Here is a 16,787-nt window from a genome sequence, read left to right as displayed (position 1 = left end):
GGCAGAGGAAATACAGGAAAGAGCTGGAGGAGGCCTTTGCCAACAGGCACATTGAACTACGCAACTATATCTAAACAATCAACCAATTATACCAGCCATGTTCAGAAGAAGAGGCTATATAGATATATTGGGTTGGTAAGAAAGTAATGAGCGAATCATAACCAATATTGTAATTTTTATTTAATTTATTATTTTAATCTTTTATCAAAAATATAACGGCCTTCGTTATCTACTACTTGTCTCCATCGTTCTGGTAAAGAATGAATAGCATCGGCGAAGAAGTTCTTAGGTTTAGATTAAAAAAACTCAGCTATGTACTGTCGTAGATGGGCTTGATCATCGAACTTTTTTTCAGTCAAGGCATTGCTTAGCGATCTGAACAATGCCTAATCCGTAGGTGCCAAGTCTGGAGAGTACGGTGGATGAGGTATCACTTTCCAACCTAGCTCCAATAGCTTTAGCCGAGTCACTTTTGCAATGTGTGGGCGAGCATTGTCGTGTAAGAAAAAAACTTTAGCATGCTGTGGACGATTCTGACAGATTTTTTGGTTTAAATTTTCAAGCTGATTACAGTATACTGATGCGGTAACAGTCATTCCACTTGGTAGGAGTTCCCAGTGAATAATACCATGAATATCCCACCAAACGGACAGCATAACTTTTTTCGGGTGAGGCTCTGTTTTTGGTGCCTCTATTCCTTTTTCGTTTGGAGCTAGCCACTGACGTTTGCGTGTGTGATTTATATATAAGACCCATTTTTCATCTCCAGTGATAAGATGGTCCAACCAGTTGAATCTGCGGCGAAAAGACAGAAGTTGTATGCAGATATCGGCACGTCGGTTTAGTTGATCTCTATCAAGTTCGTGCGGTATCCAAACACTGTATTTGTAGTTTTTTCCCAACTCGTGTAAATGTGTTTCTATGGTGACATGAGAGCAGCCTAACTCGGTAGCAAGAGTACGACTCGTTAGCCTCAGATCTCCTTCAATTAAGGTTTTTAATTTGGCTACATCAATCTTCACCGGTCGACCAGACTTAGGTTGATGTGATAATGAAGTCGCCACTACGAAATCGCTGGAACCATCGTTTCGCCGTGGCCTCAGACACAACTTCAGGAGCAACACACTGACATATATTACGCACTGCTTCGGCGGATGAATGGCCAGACTGAAATTCATATAGTAAGCAATGCCTTACATGCACTTTTAATTCGTCCATTTTCTTCCTTGTATTAGCTCGGCGACAGCTAGTGAATGACTGACGAGAAACTGTGCGACTCGCCCTTTATATACTTTCGACCATAGAAGATTCTAGAACTCTCTCAAAAACTTTATGTTGAATTCAATCGATCGCTCATTACTTTCTTACCAACCCAATAGATAGATGCTAAACTCACCAAATGTCTTCAATCTGCTGTTTATTCTCCTCTGGCACTGGGATGATATTAGTGTCATTGGCGTACGACTTCTGTCTCTCCGTGAGCATTTCTCTTAGCCGTGTCTCTGTGGGCTCCGTCATATACGGGATGCCTAGAACAAGTTCTCAAATCTACAAAATATATCATTTGAATAATCAAGCAAATAATAATATCCTCTAGTTAAGGTTTAATGGTTTTTCTTCCATTTTGTCATCAATCACTAAATGAACAATCAGTGCAACACAAGTGTGTGTGTTCTTTCACAGTGTGGGATCAGACCTCATTTTTAACCATGGTCTGTTTATGGTAAAAACCGGTAGCATAGACCAAAACAATGCTACAACTAAAACTCCAGAATGTCAAATATCACTAATTTACGAGAAATGATTTTTTGAAATTTAGGGCAAATCTACCCTAAAATTTGACTAACTCAAAATATCTTGAGAACGGTACCAGTTATCAATAAACACTTTTAAGAGAACTAGCAATATACTACCGTATCATAAACTATCATTATAGTTTAATAGGTTATGAAAACATTCGTACCTAAAAGGCATTCTTTTAATTATGTACTAAGTTCAATTAAAATTATGGCATCAATTGTTTATTTCAACATTAATAAATTATTTAACTTACCGTCTCGAATTAGCTTGTTGAAATCAAACCCCTGGGCTGATAGAAAATCCAAACTCGAGCTCTGGCAAAGAAACATTCTCTCCGGGCCCGGCCGCCCGCGCGGGAACAGGTAAAAATTGTACGCGTCGTTCATGTACTGCTTCGCATCCTCGTCCCAGTAGAACGCACACAACCCGTACTGGATCAACAAGAAATCCTTACAACCCATCATAGTTCGTAAGTAGTACTCCGCCGGAGAATCGAACATAGTGACGTCCGGCCCATTTATCAACCCCGTAAACTCCGCATCTATCACAAGAAAGTCCGCTCTCTTTATTGAATCACTCACAATAGGCAAGGATTCCTTAAAATCTGAAAAAAGAACACAAATGTTGTAAACACCTTGTGCACACCGCCACATTGATTTATATTTTTTACGTACTTTTGCGAGTAATTTCCATGATGCAAGTTATTGAAACTAATGGTTATTTTCTTGCAGTATCATTAAATACGAGATATGTCTTGACTTGTGCCTAAAAAATAACAAAGAATATCCGACACCGCGATACAACGCGCCGCCGCTCACGAGGATTGACAGCTGAGCAGCTGTCATGCGATTTTTTTTTGCACAGCTGCTAGGCGTTCGGATATCGCCCCCTTTCAATAATGCCTGATTTAGACTGCGTGCGAACTCGCATGCGATTTTAGTTACATTGTTGAGGTTACAACACAGAATATATAATAGTACAAGTACAGAAGGCTCACTCCTTTGATGTTCACAAAACGCCGCCATTCTAAATTCTTACCTACGTTGAATTCTATTGCGCCGCGCGAAGGTCGTCGCCACTGAATGGGCCGCGAACTCGCGGCCGCCGGCATGTACTTGTAGCGCGGCGAAAGGATCGCGGAGTGAGCCGCCCCTGGTTACAATCCAATTTTGCACAGCCAGCAAATACCGCAATGTAATAAAACTCGTATGCGAGTTCTCGTACCGTCTCAATACCCTTATAGCAAATACTATGTAAACTCTACGAGTTAATACGTGCAGCTCGGTGCCAAAGTTGGCAACATGCACACTAGCGCTCCTAGCGGCATGAGTTGATCAAAATAGTTTAGTTTCATACAGCATAAAATTAAAAAATTACCAATTTTTATTTTTTTGTTTTATTCCGTCTAAAAATGTTAAAGTAGATCAAGTAATAGCATTTTCTATTTTAATTTACTCAAATAAAAGTCTGAACAACTACTTTGATCAACTCGAACCGCTAGATGGCGCTAGTAAAATTGTTGCCGCTCAATTGTATTGTATGGGAAACGTCAGAAGCTGCACGTGTTAACTCTAGAGTTTATATAGTATTTGCTTATAGTGTGGGCGCCCACAGATAAATTTGTCGCCACAACTTTATATTTTGTCTCTCACAGTCACACCATCCAACTATGGATTGGCTTAAAAATCTGGGGGCACGGTAGCGTCCCCGCCAAGACGAGCCAAGCGAAGCGTAACTACCTACCTTTTCTCGAAGTGATTCGTCGTTTTATTTATTATACTTACACGCAAAAATCTTGATGGCACGCCTCTCATGTCATCCGCACAGAAACGTTTAAAGCCAGATAACTACTGATGTGCCGACGGAAAGTTTCCAAAATTCTGAAATTTTCACATAGGAAAACTTCGGAAACTTTCCACACTTTGTATGGGCAATTGTATGGATGGAAACTTTCCATTTCATAAATTTAAATTCTCTTTATTTTTCGTGAAAGTTTCGTGAATTTTTCAAAAAATTTAAGATTTTGGAAGGTTTCCGCAACTTGCACATCATTACAGATAATATTTAAGGAATAGGTACTCAAGTAAAAACATATTTGGATACGATACGATACACAGTACTGACCTTCATAGGTCCGCAATTTAAGTGGTTAACTGTGGACCCTGCCACCCTACATATCATTTTGGTTATGATCAGGACATGATTATAATAGGTAGATAGAACAAATAAAGTCACTTTGAAGATAAAACAATTTATTGAACTTCTAAATTATAAACTAAAATCAAAAGAGTTCGTACAATGCAAAACCCCTTACCACATATATGATAATGTTTGGTGGAATTTAAATTTTAATACTTGTCAATAGAGTTGAATATGATATCCACATAGCAAACAGCTTTGATTGCGGTAAAGGGTTAAGTTTCGTCTAGATAACGCTAAATAAAAGTACATACCCAATTTATAATATAATAATTTCGTACAGTGAAATGGGTTTATCAATGCACTTTTGAGGCTCGCTGTATTAAGTACATTACATTAGTACATTGTGTTGTACGTATGTACGGTAACTTCTTCTACATTAGCTATATAAATCCAAGAAAGGCTGTTTATCTATTACAATACTTGTGTGACTATGATCCGTGAGTGATCATAATAGCGCAAATTAATATTGCTCAATTTCATAAAATAATGCATTCAAATAATTTAGTATTTTGTATAGTCAAAATAACAGACTAAAACAAACTATTACTAGGTAATTGAATCCTGTAGCGGGTTTCCTTAGGTCTCATTTCTTGTAGGATCATGCCTACATGGAAATTAACGGTAAAACTTAAAATGTAAATTAAACTAAGACTTCAATATCTTCTCGATATGGCTAGACAGTCGTTCATAGGCGGCCTTATTTCGGTACAGCTGAATATTAGCTTTCACTTTTTTCATGAGGAGCGGTGGGTCGATGGTACTTAGTGTAATGAGGGCATCTGAAACCAAAATGAGCATGTACTTGTAGGTATCTACATACTAGGGATGTTACGAATATTTGCATTCGCATTCGCATATGCGAAAGATTCGTATTCTTTTAAACATTTGCATTGACATTCGCATTCGCTTCAAACGATGCGAATGTTTTGCGAATGCGAATATGTGCAAGTCGCAGCTTGTTCCTCGCCCGCGCCGGCCGCTCCAATTGCTACTTGTCGACTGTCGACTCGCGCATGCGCAGATAGCTCAAATTCGTACGGCGTAAAGTTCGTACTCGGCATTTTGACCAATAGTAAGCATTTTTACCCAGCGGGTTGTTGGTGATTGCTTGGTTTTTATTTTGTTTTTTATGAAATTCAGCGATATTCGCATTCGCATTCGTATTCGCACATTCGCATTCTGAATATTCGCATTCGCGAATGTGACACATGCATCCCTACTACATACGCGTCGTGTGCGTTGTAAAGTATGGTGTCGTATGCGTTGTAAAGTATGGTGTCGTTTGCGTTGTAAAGTATGGTGTCGTATGGAGCATGCCAGTTACTAACCATACAACATGAGACTGAATTTCTCTTACCCAGCATCTCCTTGCGGAACTCCTCACTAGTGTCGTCCAGGTGTATAAGCATAGCGCTGTAGGTGGCGTCTATGTGTGCGTTGTAAAGTATGGTGTCGTACGGGACGGGACGGTTCTTGAACAGAGTGGTGAGGGTTTGTACGGCGAAGGAGCGGACTTTGTCGTTGCTGTCGTCGAGACGCTTCAGCACTCCTGTGGATATGAAAATAATATTTAATTACAGATTCTCGGAAAGCTAATACAACCATTACGTAGCTGTAACTTCACTCCACTTAGGGCCAGTTGCATCAACCACATTTGACAGATATATCATCCTCACGCAGCAGACGCCTATGGAACTTCCCCTACAATAAAACTTAACGAACGCTTTAACGGTGACGTCGGTGACAGACGGTTTGGTGCAACCGACCCTTACAGCGAGTAAGAGCTTAACTATAGACCTCGCTTGGGAAAATGACTATCCTGCCTCTCATCAGAGCGTTTTCACATTATCTGATCCGACATCGGATGTAAGACCGATTTCCTATATATATATATATATATGTTAAGGACGCCTCGATCTTTGATTTTTTTGCCTTTGACATCCTTTCTACATCCGATATCGGATCGGATAAAGTGAAAACGCTCTTAGAATAGAACCCCGCGGAACCGGGCTAGCAAAGCCTGATTAATTGATTAGGGAGGTTTCCGATTTTCATATTATCATTTTTGTTATCTTAAATTAACTCTTTTAATTATTTGAAAGAAATAAAAGGTCTGTGAATTATGATTTTGCTGCCACAGATGGTTCGAGTCACGGAACATTCCAGGTAAGTCGTTCAAGGTAAACATACCAAAGTTCAACTTGTGTATCAGCAGTAAAGCAGCCTCATCGTCCTCATCGAGTAGCCAATGAGGTCAGAAAGCAGGTCTAGAGTATGTTGTCTGGTCAATGCTGAGTTATCATCCATACCCATTCAGCACCAGTAGTTTGTTCGACTTAGCAACTACAGGTAGAAAATTCACAGTAATTGTTGAAGGCATACTTACCAAAGTATAGCTTGTGTAATATCTCAGCAGTAAAGCAGCCGCGACGCGTAGCCAACGTGGCCAGACAGCAGGTAGCTCGAAGAGTATGTTGTCTGGTCAATGCAGAATTGTCATCCAGTAGGCCGTTGACGAGCGGGACTATTTGCTCTAGGAATGGCTCCAGGGATTCTTTGGTCGGGAATAGGTTCACTTCCTGTAAATAAATAAAATGTAGAATTAAGGATCGAGTTTAGCTTGTCACGAAATAACACAACAACAGCGCTTCCTGTCATGAGTAGAGCTAAAACATTCTGCACACAAACCGGAATGCAAGCTCTTCATTAAAGTATAAGGGCAGCTACAGACGGCCCATCTGCACTAGGCTTGTGTAGTACATGTACTAATAGCACAAAAGACACGATTCCCTGCACTGTACTAGCCCGAACTACTCCCAAATGATTCTGCTCTTTAGTACATTTAGTACACTCACACACGCGCAACAGAATGGGAGAGAAAGGAGCGAAGAGCCGAGAAGTGACAATGACAGCAAAGCGATCCGTGTGATTCGACCACAACCGGACTAGAACCGACTGACTCGGACTGAGGGCGAGCGAAAACGGCCGATCAGCGCTCGGCTAACACGAGAGAGCTCTCGGTGTAAGTACTACTGTCCTAAATGTCATAAAATAACGAACTAGTACACTTCGGAGATCGTACTAGTTGGGAGCGATCTTTTCAGAGAACGAGCAGGCACAACTATAATCTGCACGCCAGTTTCATCCAGTGTATGAAGAGTTGTGTTGCACTTTTATCCTAGACCTAAGACTGTGAAAGACAAAATAGTTGCGGCGCGAAAAGTTGCCCGTGGGCGCATACCCTAAAAGTCGCAGTTGGATTCCAGTCCGCCTATATCAGCCCTATGGTGTCTTAAGCTGTCCAAAAAGCACAAGGTGAAAAGAGATAGTATTTGTTATGAAAACCTGCTAAATCTCGTGTCTTTAATAGGGATGACGACTACATAAAAAAATGGCATTCTGTTTAGTCCGTCAGTTAGATCGTCCAAAAATACTGAACACATATTTTTCGATATAGAGCATCAAAGTTCCGGAGTGGGGGCTTGTGACCTCACTTCGTCACGCGAAACTTCAACGCACTGTACCGTCGTCATTTTTCGTTTACGAGAAAAAATAAAAAATACGTATCTAATACTCTTTGATAATCTAATTGACGGACTAATAAGTTGTTTTTAGTCGTCTCGCCTATTCACAATAAGGTTTAACTTACTTTGTCCTTGTCTTGCTTATCGCCATCAGCTCCGCTTTCGGTCTCGAGCTCGTTGCGAGGGTTCTCTTGCAACGCTGAACACAAACAGGCTATGGCGGCCGTGCGGATAGCTTCTGCAGTGCGCCCTGGCTCCCACACCAAATTCGCCAGAATCACCTCTGTAAAGGAAGATATAACATTCAGAATTAGTTGAAAATAAATTATGAATAAGTGAGCGCTCATCTCGGGGACTACAGGGGTGCTTAGGTTCTTGCATGTATATAGACACTCTCTAGAAAGACGGACCAAAAATTAAAGAAAAGTGTTAACTGGTCATTGGATAGCTCAAGGATGGTATATTCTCAAGAGACTTTGGGGGAGGACACTGTCGCAGGTTCGAACCCGGCTCGTACCAATGACGAAAGCGACTGCCATCTGACCTTCCAACTAATGCCTACGCCAAATCTTGGAATTAGTTGTCAAAGCGGACCTCAGCATGAGCCGCGGCGAATGCCGGGATAACGCAAGGAGGATGATGACTCGTACCTAATCAAAAAATTGCAATCTGTAGCTACCTTCAATGATAATTTTCAAGAAAGCCTCCAGTATATTCCCACTGCACTTGCTGAAATTGTCCCGCCGGCGCAGCAGCGCGGTGGACAGGGCCATGAACATTTTGGGGGTGGCCAGGCATTCCTTCAGGAGCAGCGCCATGAGGTGAAGATTGGCAAAAATTGCAATCTGTAGCTACCTTCAATGATAATTTTCAAGAAAGCCTCCAGTATATCCCCACTGCACTTGCTGAAGTTGTCCTGCCGGCGCAGCAGCGCGGTGGACAGCGCCGTGAACATCTTCAGTTTCACCTCGGGGTCCACTTTGGGGGTGGCCAGGCATTCCTTCAGGAGCGGCGCTATGAGGTGAAGGTTGGACGACATGGCTGAACCTGAGATGTAATGTTTTGAAATTAGAATGGTTCAACTGTTTTTGAGTAGATAATAGATATGAATTTGGAATGGATAAGAACGAAATATACATTCAAACTTTAAGTGAAAACGTCATGCGGCCGGGCACTATACACACATAGCATACAGTGGCCCATTTTTTTATACCGCAAGTGCATAATATGCACTTACCTATATTATAGGTACAAGATTCTACATGAATTCACATACCAAATTAATATATTTCAATATTTATTACGAAAGTTGTTTTGCTGTGATACGTACCAATATTCATCAGAATACATTCCAGGAGGCACCTGTCAGGTGTTAACAGCGTCCAAGTTAAGGCGTCAGAGGTGATAGTGATAGCGGCCAGTATATGGCGAATGTGCTTCTCGTAAAGTGTGGTGAGGGTACGGCCGCTGTTATCTTCCAAAGGGAACTTGTCTTGCTATAATACGTACCAGTATTCATCAGAATACATTCTAGAAGGCATCTATCTGGAGTGAGCAGCGTCCAAGTCAAGGCATCAGAGGTGATAGCGGCCAGTATGTGGCGAATATGCTTCTCGTAAAGTGTGGTGAGGGTACGACCGCTGTTATCTTCCAAAGGGAACTTGTCTTGCTATAATACGTACCAGTATTCATCAGAATACATTCTAGAAGGCACCTATCTGGAGTGAGCAGCGTCCAAGTCAAGGCATCAGAGGTGATAGCGGCCAGTATGTGGCGAATATGCTTCTCGTAAAGTGTGGTGAGAGTACGCCCGCAATTCTCTGCAAAACGGAGCTTGTCCAGGTTCGCTGAAACGAATTTAACATTGAGCAAAACTTGTCAAAAGAACATTTAGACAAAATTCAATGTAGTTTCTTTCTATACGAGATGTTTTGTAAACGAGATATTTCATCGGTTTCCGTCTAAGGATAGATTATTCTCGTGTTTTACGAAAAAAGTAATGCTGCATACACATTTGAATCCAAGAATGCTTAGCAAATTGTTTTGCTCACTAGGTACCTAACCTATATTGACAAACTAAATATTGTACCCAATGGCGAATGGAATGAACGTGACGTGACGTGGCCGATTGGTTCAGGCATCCGTGGCTAAAATGGAGGACGCTGGTTCGAAACCAGCTTTGGACACCTGGAGGCCTTGGTATTTTTTGTAGATATAATATGATATATGACATGTATTTAAGTTTAAACTAAATATTGCCGAAATCTACAAAGAATGAGATAAACTTACATAAAGCCATGAACTGAGCCTTATCGTCCACAGGCATAGCGTAGACGGTGAAGTTGACGGTGAACAACTCTTCGGCTACTCTTTGGCAGTCCTCGCCGCAAAGGTCCAGCACCGCTTCCGACACGTACAGCAAACCTTTTTGGTATTTTTCCTGCAAGTTTGTTGCTCACGTTACACATAGTTTGTAAGGCACAGACATCTTGTCCGTAGAAATTTAGAAAATATAAAATTTAAAAATATTTAGGGGCTTAGAGTTGGATACCCATACTTGACTTGATTTTCAAGCCTCTTTATACATATATGATAGAAATTATAAGCGAAGTGATTAGAATCTAAGAGAAACTCTCCAAGTTCCCAATTTCCTATGGACTTTTATAATTTTTGCCCCTTCTAGCGTCGGTAGCACTAAATTCCACTAAGTCCAATTGACTACATTTGAATGACTGCCCCTTTGCATACATTTCAGTATTTCAGCCTCTGTAAGGACCAAATATGGGATGGGAGGGGATGAAATTTCTTACCTTTCTAACCCTACACCTGTCCGGATCAGCCAGCTCCTTGAATATGTCCTTCAGTTTCGGCAGCACCTGGTCCTTTTGCGAGCCTTTGATGATATTCGCCAGGACGATGAGAGCTCCCCACGAGTATGTCCGCTCCTTGATATAGAATTCTCCCAAGCGGACCTGGCTTGGGAACTTTCTATGAATGACTATAAGCCCGGACTATGAAAGCCCTCCATGAGTCTATAGCAGGTTCTAGAAGAGGCCACGCTAATAAACTAGCTAAAGGAAGTAAATCTACTTGCTTGAGTAGTTTCCTTACCTTTCTAACCCTACACCTGTCCGGATCAGCCAGCTCTTTGAATATGTCCTTCAGTTTCGGCAGCACCTGGTCCTTTTGCGAGCCTTTGATGATATTCGCCAGGACGATGAGAGCTCCCCACGAGTATGTCCGCTCCTTGATATAGAATTCTCCCAAGCGGACCTGGCTTGAGAACTTTCTATGAATGACTATAAGCCCGGACTATGAAAGCCCTCCATGAGTCTATAGCAGGTTCTAGAAGAGGCCACGCTAATAAACTAGCTAATGGAAGTAAATCTACTTGCTTGAGTAGTTTCCTTACCTTTCTAACCCTACACCTGTCCGGATCAGCCAGCTCTTTGAATATGTCCTTCAGTTTCGGCAGCACCTGGTCCTTTTGCGAGCCTTTGATGATATTCGCCAGGACGATGAGAGCGCCCCACGAGTATGTCTGCTCCTTGATATAGAATTCTCCCAAGCGGACCTGGCTTGGGAACTTTCTATGAATGACTATAATCCCGGACTATGAAAGCCCTCCATGAGTCTATAGCAGGTTCTAGAAGAGGCCACGCTAATAAACTAGCTAAAGGAAGTAAATCTACTTCTTAAGTAATTTTCCTTACCTTTCTAACCCTACACCTGTCCGGATCAGCCAGCTCTTTGAATATGTCCTTCAGTTTCGGCAGCACCTGGTACTTTTGCGAGCCTTTGATGATATTCGCCAGGACGATGAGAGCTCCCCACGAGTATGTCCGCTCCTTGATATAGAATTCTCCCAAGCGGACCTGGCTTGGGAACTTTCTATGAATGACTATAATCCCGGACTATGAAAGCCCTCCATGAGTCTATAGCAGGTTCTAGAAGAGGCCACGCTAATAAACTAGCTAAAGGAAGTAAATCTACTTCTTAAGTAGTTTTCCTTACCTTTCTAACCCTACACCTGTCCGGATCAGCCAGCTCCTTGAATATGTCCTTCAGTTTCGGCAGCACCTGGTCCTTTTGCGAGCCTTTGATGATATTCGCCAGGACGATGAGAGCTCCCCACGAGTCCATCTCCGCTTCCAAGAGGGGCCACCAGGTGTCGGGGCTGATGAAGTAGCCGAATAGCTCTGCGGCGCGTTTTATCTGTACAGGGGAATTAACGGTAAAAGTTAAACTTTACAAAAACGTAATCAATGTGCTATATTTCGGTCCTGAAACATAATTAAACAGCTAGCCGAAATGTTTTCATCTAGCTCAATGGTGGGAAAGTACCTACGGCAACGTCGGGCCTGCGAAAGGATTTTATCCGGCATTCCATCGGTCCTTCAACTGTAGTAAAAATCTAGCCCTCCTCTGAAATTCCTTCAGATTTTGTCCCCCAATGAAAAAATCCGCATCTAGACCCAAATACGGCACAGGATCGGAAGAAGTGGCCCGCTCTCCTTTTGGCTGGCAAGATCTTCTTTGGGCCGAGGAACCATATTACTTAGTCAGTCTCAAAATCCTCAAATAATAGCATACTCTTTTTTACTACGTTTAATTTGAATACCTACCTACACTCGTTTCGGTACTCGTCGAACTTTTGCGGCCTGCAACAAAGGGCTGCCAACTGGCACCAAGATGAAAAGTAGACACAGTGGTGTTGCCGTGCCGTGTACGTATGAATCTTCCGAGTCACACCAAAACTCTGTTTCTAAGGATAGCAATAACAATACCTCTAGACCAAGCTCGGCCACCTTTGCAAGCCTCTCACTGAAACCTCACACATTATCAATAAGGTCACCTCTAGAATAACTCGGTCATCATCGTCACTAGCGCCTCGGTGCAGCGTCCGCACGATGGTGTTGGCGTGTTGCGTGGACCCTTCTTCCGCGCACAGTATCAGCCAGCAGAGCAGCTGAGCTACGCGGAGACGCGCGTCTGCCTGCCAGCCTTCCATTTCTAGAACAATCGAGCAGCATAGAAACAAAATAAATAATAGTACCTACTTATGGACAGAAAGGACATTTCATACAAAAGCGAAGTTCGACAGCAGTTTAGGATCAAATCGTATTCCCTTCAACAGTCAGCGAAAATAACAGGGGTGCCAACGTTTACGTAAACCACTTTACATGTAGCAACTATTCACATTAGAGTCACTTTTGTATGATAATATAATATAAAGTGTTGCTATGATACAAAAAATAATAGATTCATTTCTACATTTTTTTTTTTCCCGAGCTGTAATGTATTTATCTAATCAAGTACTTATCTAATCGGTTGTAGCGTTCGCAATAGACGTCATGTTGTATCAAGCCTATTGCCGGAATTGCCTTCAAGCGGTGCGGCGCGAGCCACGCCGCCGCCACGCTACCTGGGGCGCGTCTTACGTCCTTCCTATACAAAATGTACTGAGGAGACGCTTTTTGAATTACACTCAGGTGGCGTGGCGCGGACGTCCGTTGCGCGCCCCGAGACACGCGACGCTCTGGTGTGGCCGGTCACTTAGTCAATGAAATTTCAACCCCCCTCCCCTGCCCTTCCAGCGCACGCGCAACGAGCCAAACGGGGCATGGCGCGAGCAGTGCGCGGAGTGTAGCCGCCGCGAGCAACAAGTTATTTAAATAGTTAAAATAAACGGTTGAAAAAATTATGTTTACTTTACATACTGCTCACAATAACTATCATGATGAAACAGGTCAGATCCTCACCTCTCCCAATAGCCGGCACAATCTTCCCAATATTACTTTGCACCAGCTGCCTGCAGCCGAGATTGGGTCTCTTCACGTCAGGGTAGTGGGTGGGCACATCCTTGAGAAAATCTGTTCTTTTCTTGAGATCCTCTTCATTTTCCTCCATGTATTGAAGGCCAATATCGGTCCAGAGTTTTGAGGCTGTTTCTCTGATGTTTTCTATTACATCACTCATGCTAAAAAGGAGATAGGTACAACAATCATTTAAAATTTAACAAAGAATTGCATTCAATTAAATGAGAGGATCTAAGGGTACAGGGGAGAGGTTACTTATTTCTAAAATAAATTTATAATCTGGGCGACCGAGCTTCGCTCGGTTCTATTTTAATATATCACGTCTTTAGATAAAAAAAAACTCTTATAAATACAAAAACAAAAAAAAGACAAAAACAAAAACTTAATTGCTGGCCGGGATTCGAAACCCTGACACCTACGATCTATCTGCGTACATTAGACCGACCTCGTACGACTGAGCTAAGCGGAATCGATGCGCGCGCGGCGAAATTAACTACCATATTTTACGTTTACAAACGCGAAAGAAAAACTCATGAAAACTCGAAAATTCGCGTTTTCCGGGATTTAAGGCTACGCTAGATCGATTTTTCACCCCCGAAAACCCCCACATAACAAATTTCAGCGAAATCGTTAGAGCGGTTTCTGAGATCGTCGGTATATATAAATAAATAAATATACAAGAATTGCTCGTTTAAAAGTATAAGATTTTTGAAACTCATAAATATGGCAAATAAGCAGAATTTCCTACTTGGAAGCAATTACAGCCGCCCATTGGGATAATAGCAAAAGCAGAGGGGCAAAACTGTTTTGCACCTTATAACAACATGTTCTTTGCACCAGCGCCGGCCCGCGCACTCGATCAGGGTAGAGCGAGATATAGTTTTGGCGCCCCCTTGTTTAACCTTTTTTGGGGGGTTCGTTGCCAAAATGCTCATAGATTCGCTGTGTCCATCTGAAACGTCGCAACCATCTGACTAGGTTACTAAAATATTTCTCATGCATGCCTAGCGATAGAAATTGTTAGCGCGAGCGAAGCGAGCGCGAAAATTTTTCCTATTATTTATGGGGGGGGGCTTGATTCTATAAAAGCCCCTGGCTATCATAGGACAAACGTACGCGAGGTTAATGCTTTCCTGTGCGGCGTGTTCATTGAGTAGTGGACAAGAACAAATGGCTGTGATGAAATAAAAGAGGCCAAAAACCAAGCTCTAGCCCTAGACCAAGGAACCAATAACTGATAACAGTCGGATTTGAGCTTTAGTTCAGGGCCAAGGCAAGGCATGGGAGAGAAAAGCAAATTTCAGCAATGGCCAACTTGGACAGACATTGAGAAGTCGCGAAGTTCAACTCTAATTGCAAAACTGCAGAAGAGCAAAGTTTGGAATTAAATAGGTTAATAGGCGAGACGACAAAAAAAACTAATTAGTCCGTCAGTTAGATTATCAAAGAATTTTAGGCAAGTATTTTTTCTTATTTCTCGTAAACGAAAAATGACAACGGTTCACTGCGGTGAAGTTACGCGTGAATTCACGCCTAGGTGCAATTTTTACTTAGAACCCCCACTCCGGAACTTTGATGTTCTATATCTTTGTATTTTTTCATTATTAGAAATAAAAAATTGCGCCTCTGTGAGACGTTTTGCGCCTTTGGCTTTAAGAGGAACTCCGCTTTGAATTGTGGATAAACACTGAGCGTTTGGATAGCGACGCAACATTGTCTTTGTCGTTCGCCTCCCAACAATGTGGTTCGTCAAGAGCTAGAAACATCTTTCGCGGCGCCCTAGCAACTGTAGCAACAGCTCCCACCTTATGAATGTGGTACATGGTGGCATTGTGGTGCAACTTTTCAGATAATCTGAATCACAATTAAAAATCTAGATTTTCAATATCTGAATAAATTTCATTTCCGGCTCCTCTCGCCATTGGGCTATGTGTACGCCCACGCAATGACGATTTTGGCGCCCCCTTACCATTCGGCGCCTAGAGCGGCCGCTCCACTCGCTCTACCCTTAATCCGGCCCTGCTTTGCACCTTATAACAACACGTTCTTTGCGCCTTATAACAACATGTTCTTTCAATATCATTTCATATTCTTTCAATGAGTGAGCAAAATTTTAAAAAGCTTTAAGGTACCAACAAGGATTAAATTGAGAATATAAAAAAAGAAAAGGATTAATTAACTGTTAAACTTGCCTAGTCAACAGCAGAGGAATCATGCGATGCCAGAACGAGTACCGGTCACGGTAGTTCAGCATCCAGTTGCCGACCTCCTCAGTGACTGCCATGCGAACTTGGCTGTTCTCATCAAAGAGCTTCTCGGCCATTGGGGTGATGGACAGCTCAAAGCACTTTGCGTTTCCTGCTATCACTGTTGCTCCTATAAAGAAACGAAGATTATTCATTAAAAATATTCATAATAATTACAGATAAATTTGATACAATCCATAAGAACTGTATCAATTTTACTATCTTCCTCTTGAATTTAATAGGTTATATGTTTTACTAACTTCTGAGTATTCAACTTAAGTCGTGTAAACTCACCAATAGCCCTAATGGATGCCACCCGAACTTTATAATGTTGATGAGCAAAGTTAGACAGTACCGGTTTCACATAACTTTCACTCTGGAAGTGGAAATCCCGAGCTAGGGTCCTCGACAGCAGGATGATGCACTTGCAGGCCTCCAGCTTCACCTTCGGATAAGGGTCCGTGCTGGTCTTTGCTAAGATGCTTGTGAAATCATTGATAAACGGACTAAGGAGATGGGTCACATTGTATTTGATAATTATCTGGTGAACTAGCTCTACTAAGACTAAACGAATCTCTTCAGATTCTTCTACAATCTCTGGGCAACCAACCCGACGGACGAGAACTGGTAAAATGTACGTTAAATAATAATCGTTCAGCGGGAGCTTGCTAATGAAGTTAGAGATTATTGCCGCTGCTGTCTCCCGACAAGCCTCAGAGGAATCAGCGAAACTCTTCAGGACGTAAGCGTACACCTCTGGGAACACGACAGTCAAGTCGCAATCTTTGTGCTCCGGGTTCTCAAATATTTCTTCCTTCATTTTAACTAGGGCCTGTTTTCGAGTCATCTTAGACTCGCTTTGCAAAGCGGTGATATGTTGCTCAAGGAACGTACGAGGGTTCGCCTCAAACTGTGTTTTCAGAGACTCAGTCATGGTTTCTGCTTGTGCTTTGAAATTAACTCGTTTTATCGACTAAACCACACTTTTTGAATATTGATAAACAAAACGTGGTTTCCATGACGACACGAATTTGACATTTGGGCTTTTAAAAATTCCAGAGGCAAATGAACTTTAAACTGCCTATAAGTTTTCCAGCCATAGCTTTATGTGGAATAAAATGTATGCAAATACTAAACAAAAAATATTTTTATTTAATTTGGGTAAAATTTACCTGCTTGAAGTGAAATAAATTGCC

The 16,787-nt window shown here is 42.1% G+C and overlaps 2 protein-coding genes across 2 annotated transcripts in view; both read right to left on the bottom strand.

The window, feature by feature from the left end:
* Positions 1-2,616, bottom strand: part of LOC125233638 (poly(A)-specific ribonuclease PARN-like) — a 47,759-nt gene extending 45,143 nt beyond the window's left edge. The window contains exons 1-3 of the mRNA XM_048139706.1: positions 2,475-2,616; positions 2,054-2,404; positions 1,397-1,529 (exon numbers count right to left, since the gene is read on the bottom strand). Coding sequence (XP_047995663.1) covers positions 1,397-1,529; positions 2,054-2,404; positions 2,475-2,493 — 503 coding nt within the window. The 5' untranslated portion in view covers positions 2,494-2,616. The remainder of the gene's footprint in view (positions 1-1,396; positions 1,530-2,053; positions 2,405-2,474) is intronic.
* Positions 2,617-4,449: 1,833 nt separating this feature from the next.
* LOC125233622 (dynein axonemal assembly factor 5) lies at positions 4,450-16,664 on the bottom strand. The gene is made up of 12 exons (XM_048139684.1): positions 15,886-16,664; positions 15,538-15,721; positions 13,289-13,506; positions 12,382-12,539; positions 11,541-11,741; positions 9,816-9,966; positions 9,209-9,373; positions 8,382-8,573; positions 7,652-7,809; positions 6,389-6,581; positions 5,360-5,551; positions 4,450-4,781 (listed from the first exon to the last, which is right to left on the bottom strand). Exons 1-12 carry the CDS (start codon positions 16,523-16,525, stop codon positions 4,648-4,650), a joined length of 2,586 nt encoding a protein of 861 aa, XP_047995641.1. The 5' UTR covers positions 16,526-16,664; the 3' UTR covers positions 4,450-4,647.
* Positions 16,665-16,787: the final 123 nt, after the last annotated feature.

This window comes from Leguminivora glycinivorella, chromosome 14, assembly GCF_023078275.1.
Source record: "Leguminivora glycinivorella isolate SPB_JAAS2020 chromosome 14, LegGlyc_1.1, whole genome shotgun sequence".
In the NCBI taxonomy this organism is placed as follows: Eukaryota; Metazoa; Arthropoda; class Insecta; order Lepidoptera; family Tortricidae; genus Leguminivora; species Leguminivora glycinivorella.
This window is presented reverse-complemented; position numbering and strand designations above follow the sequence as displayed.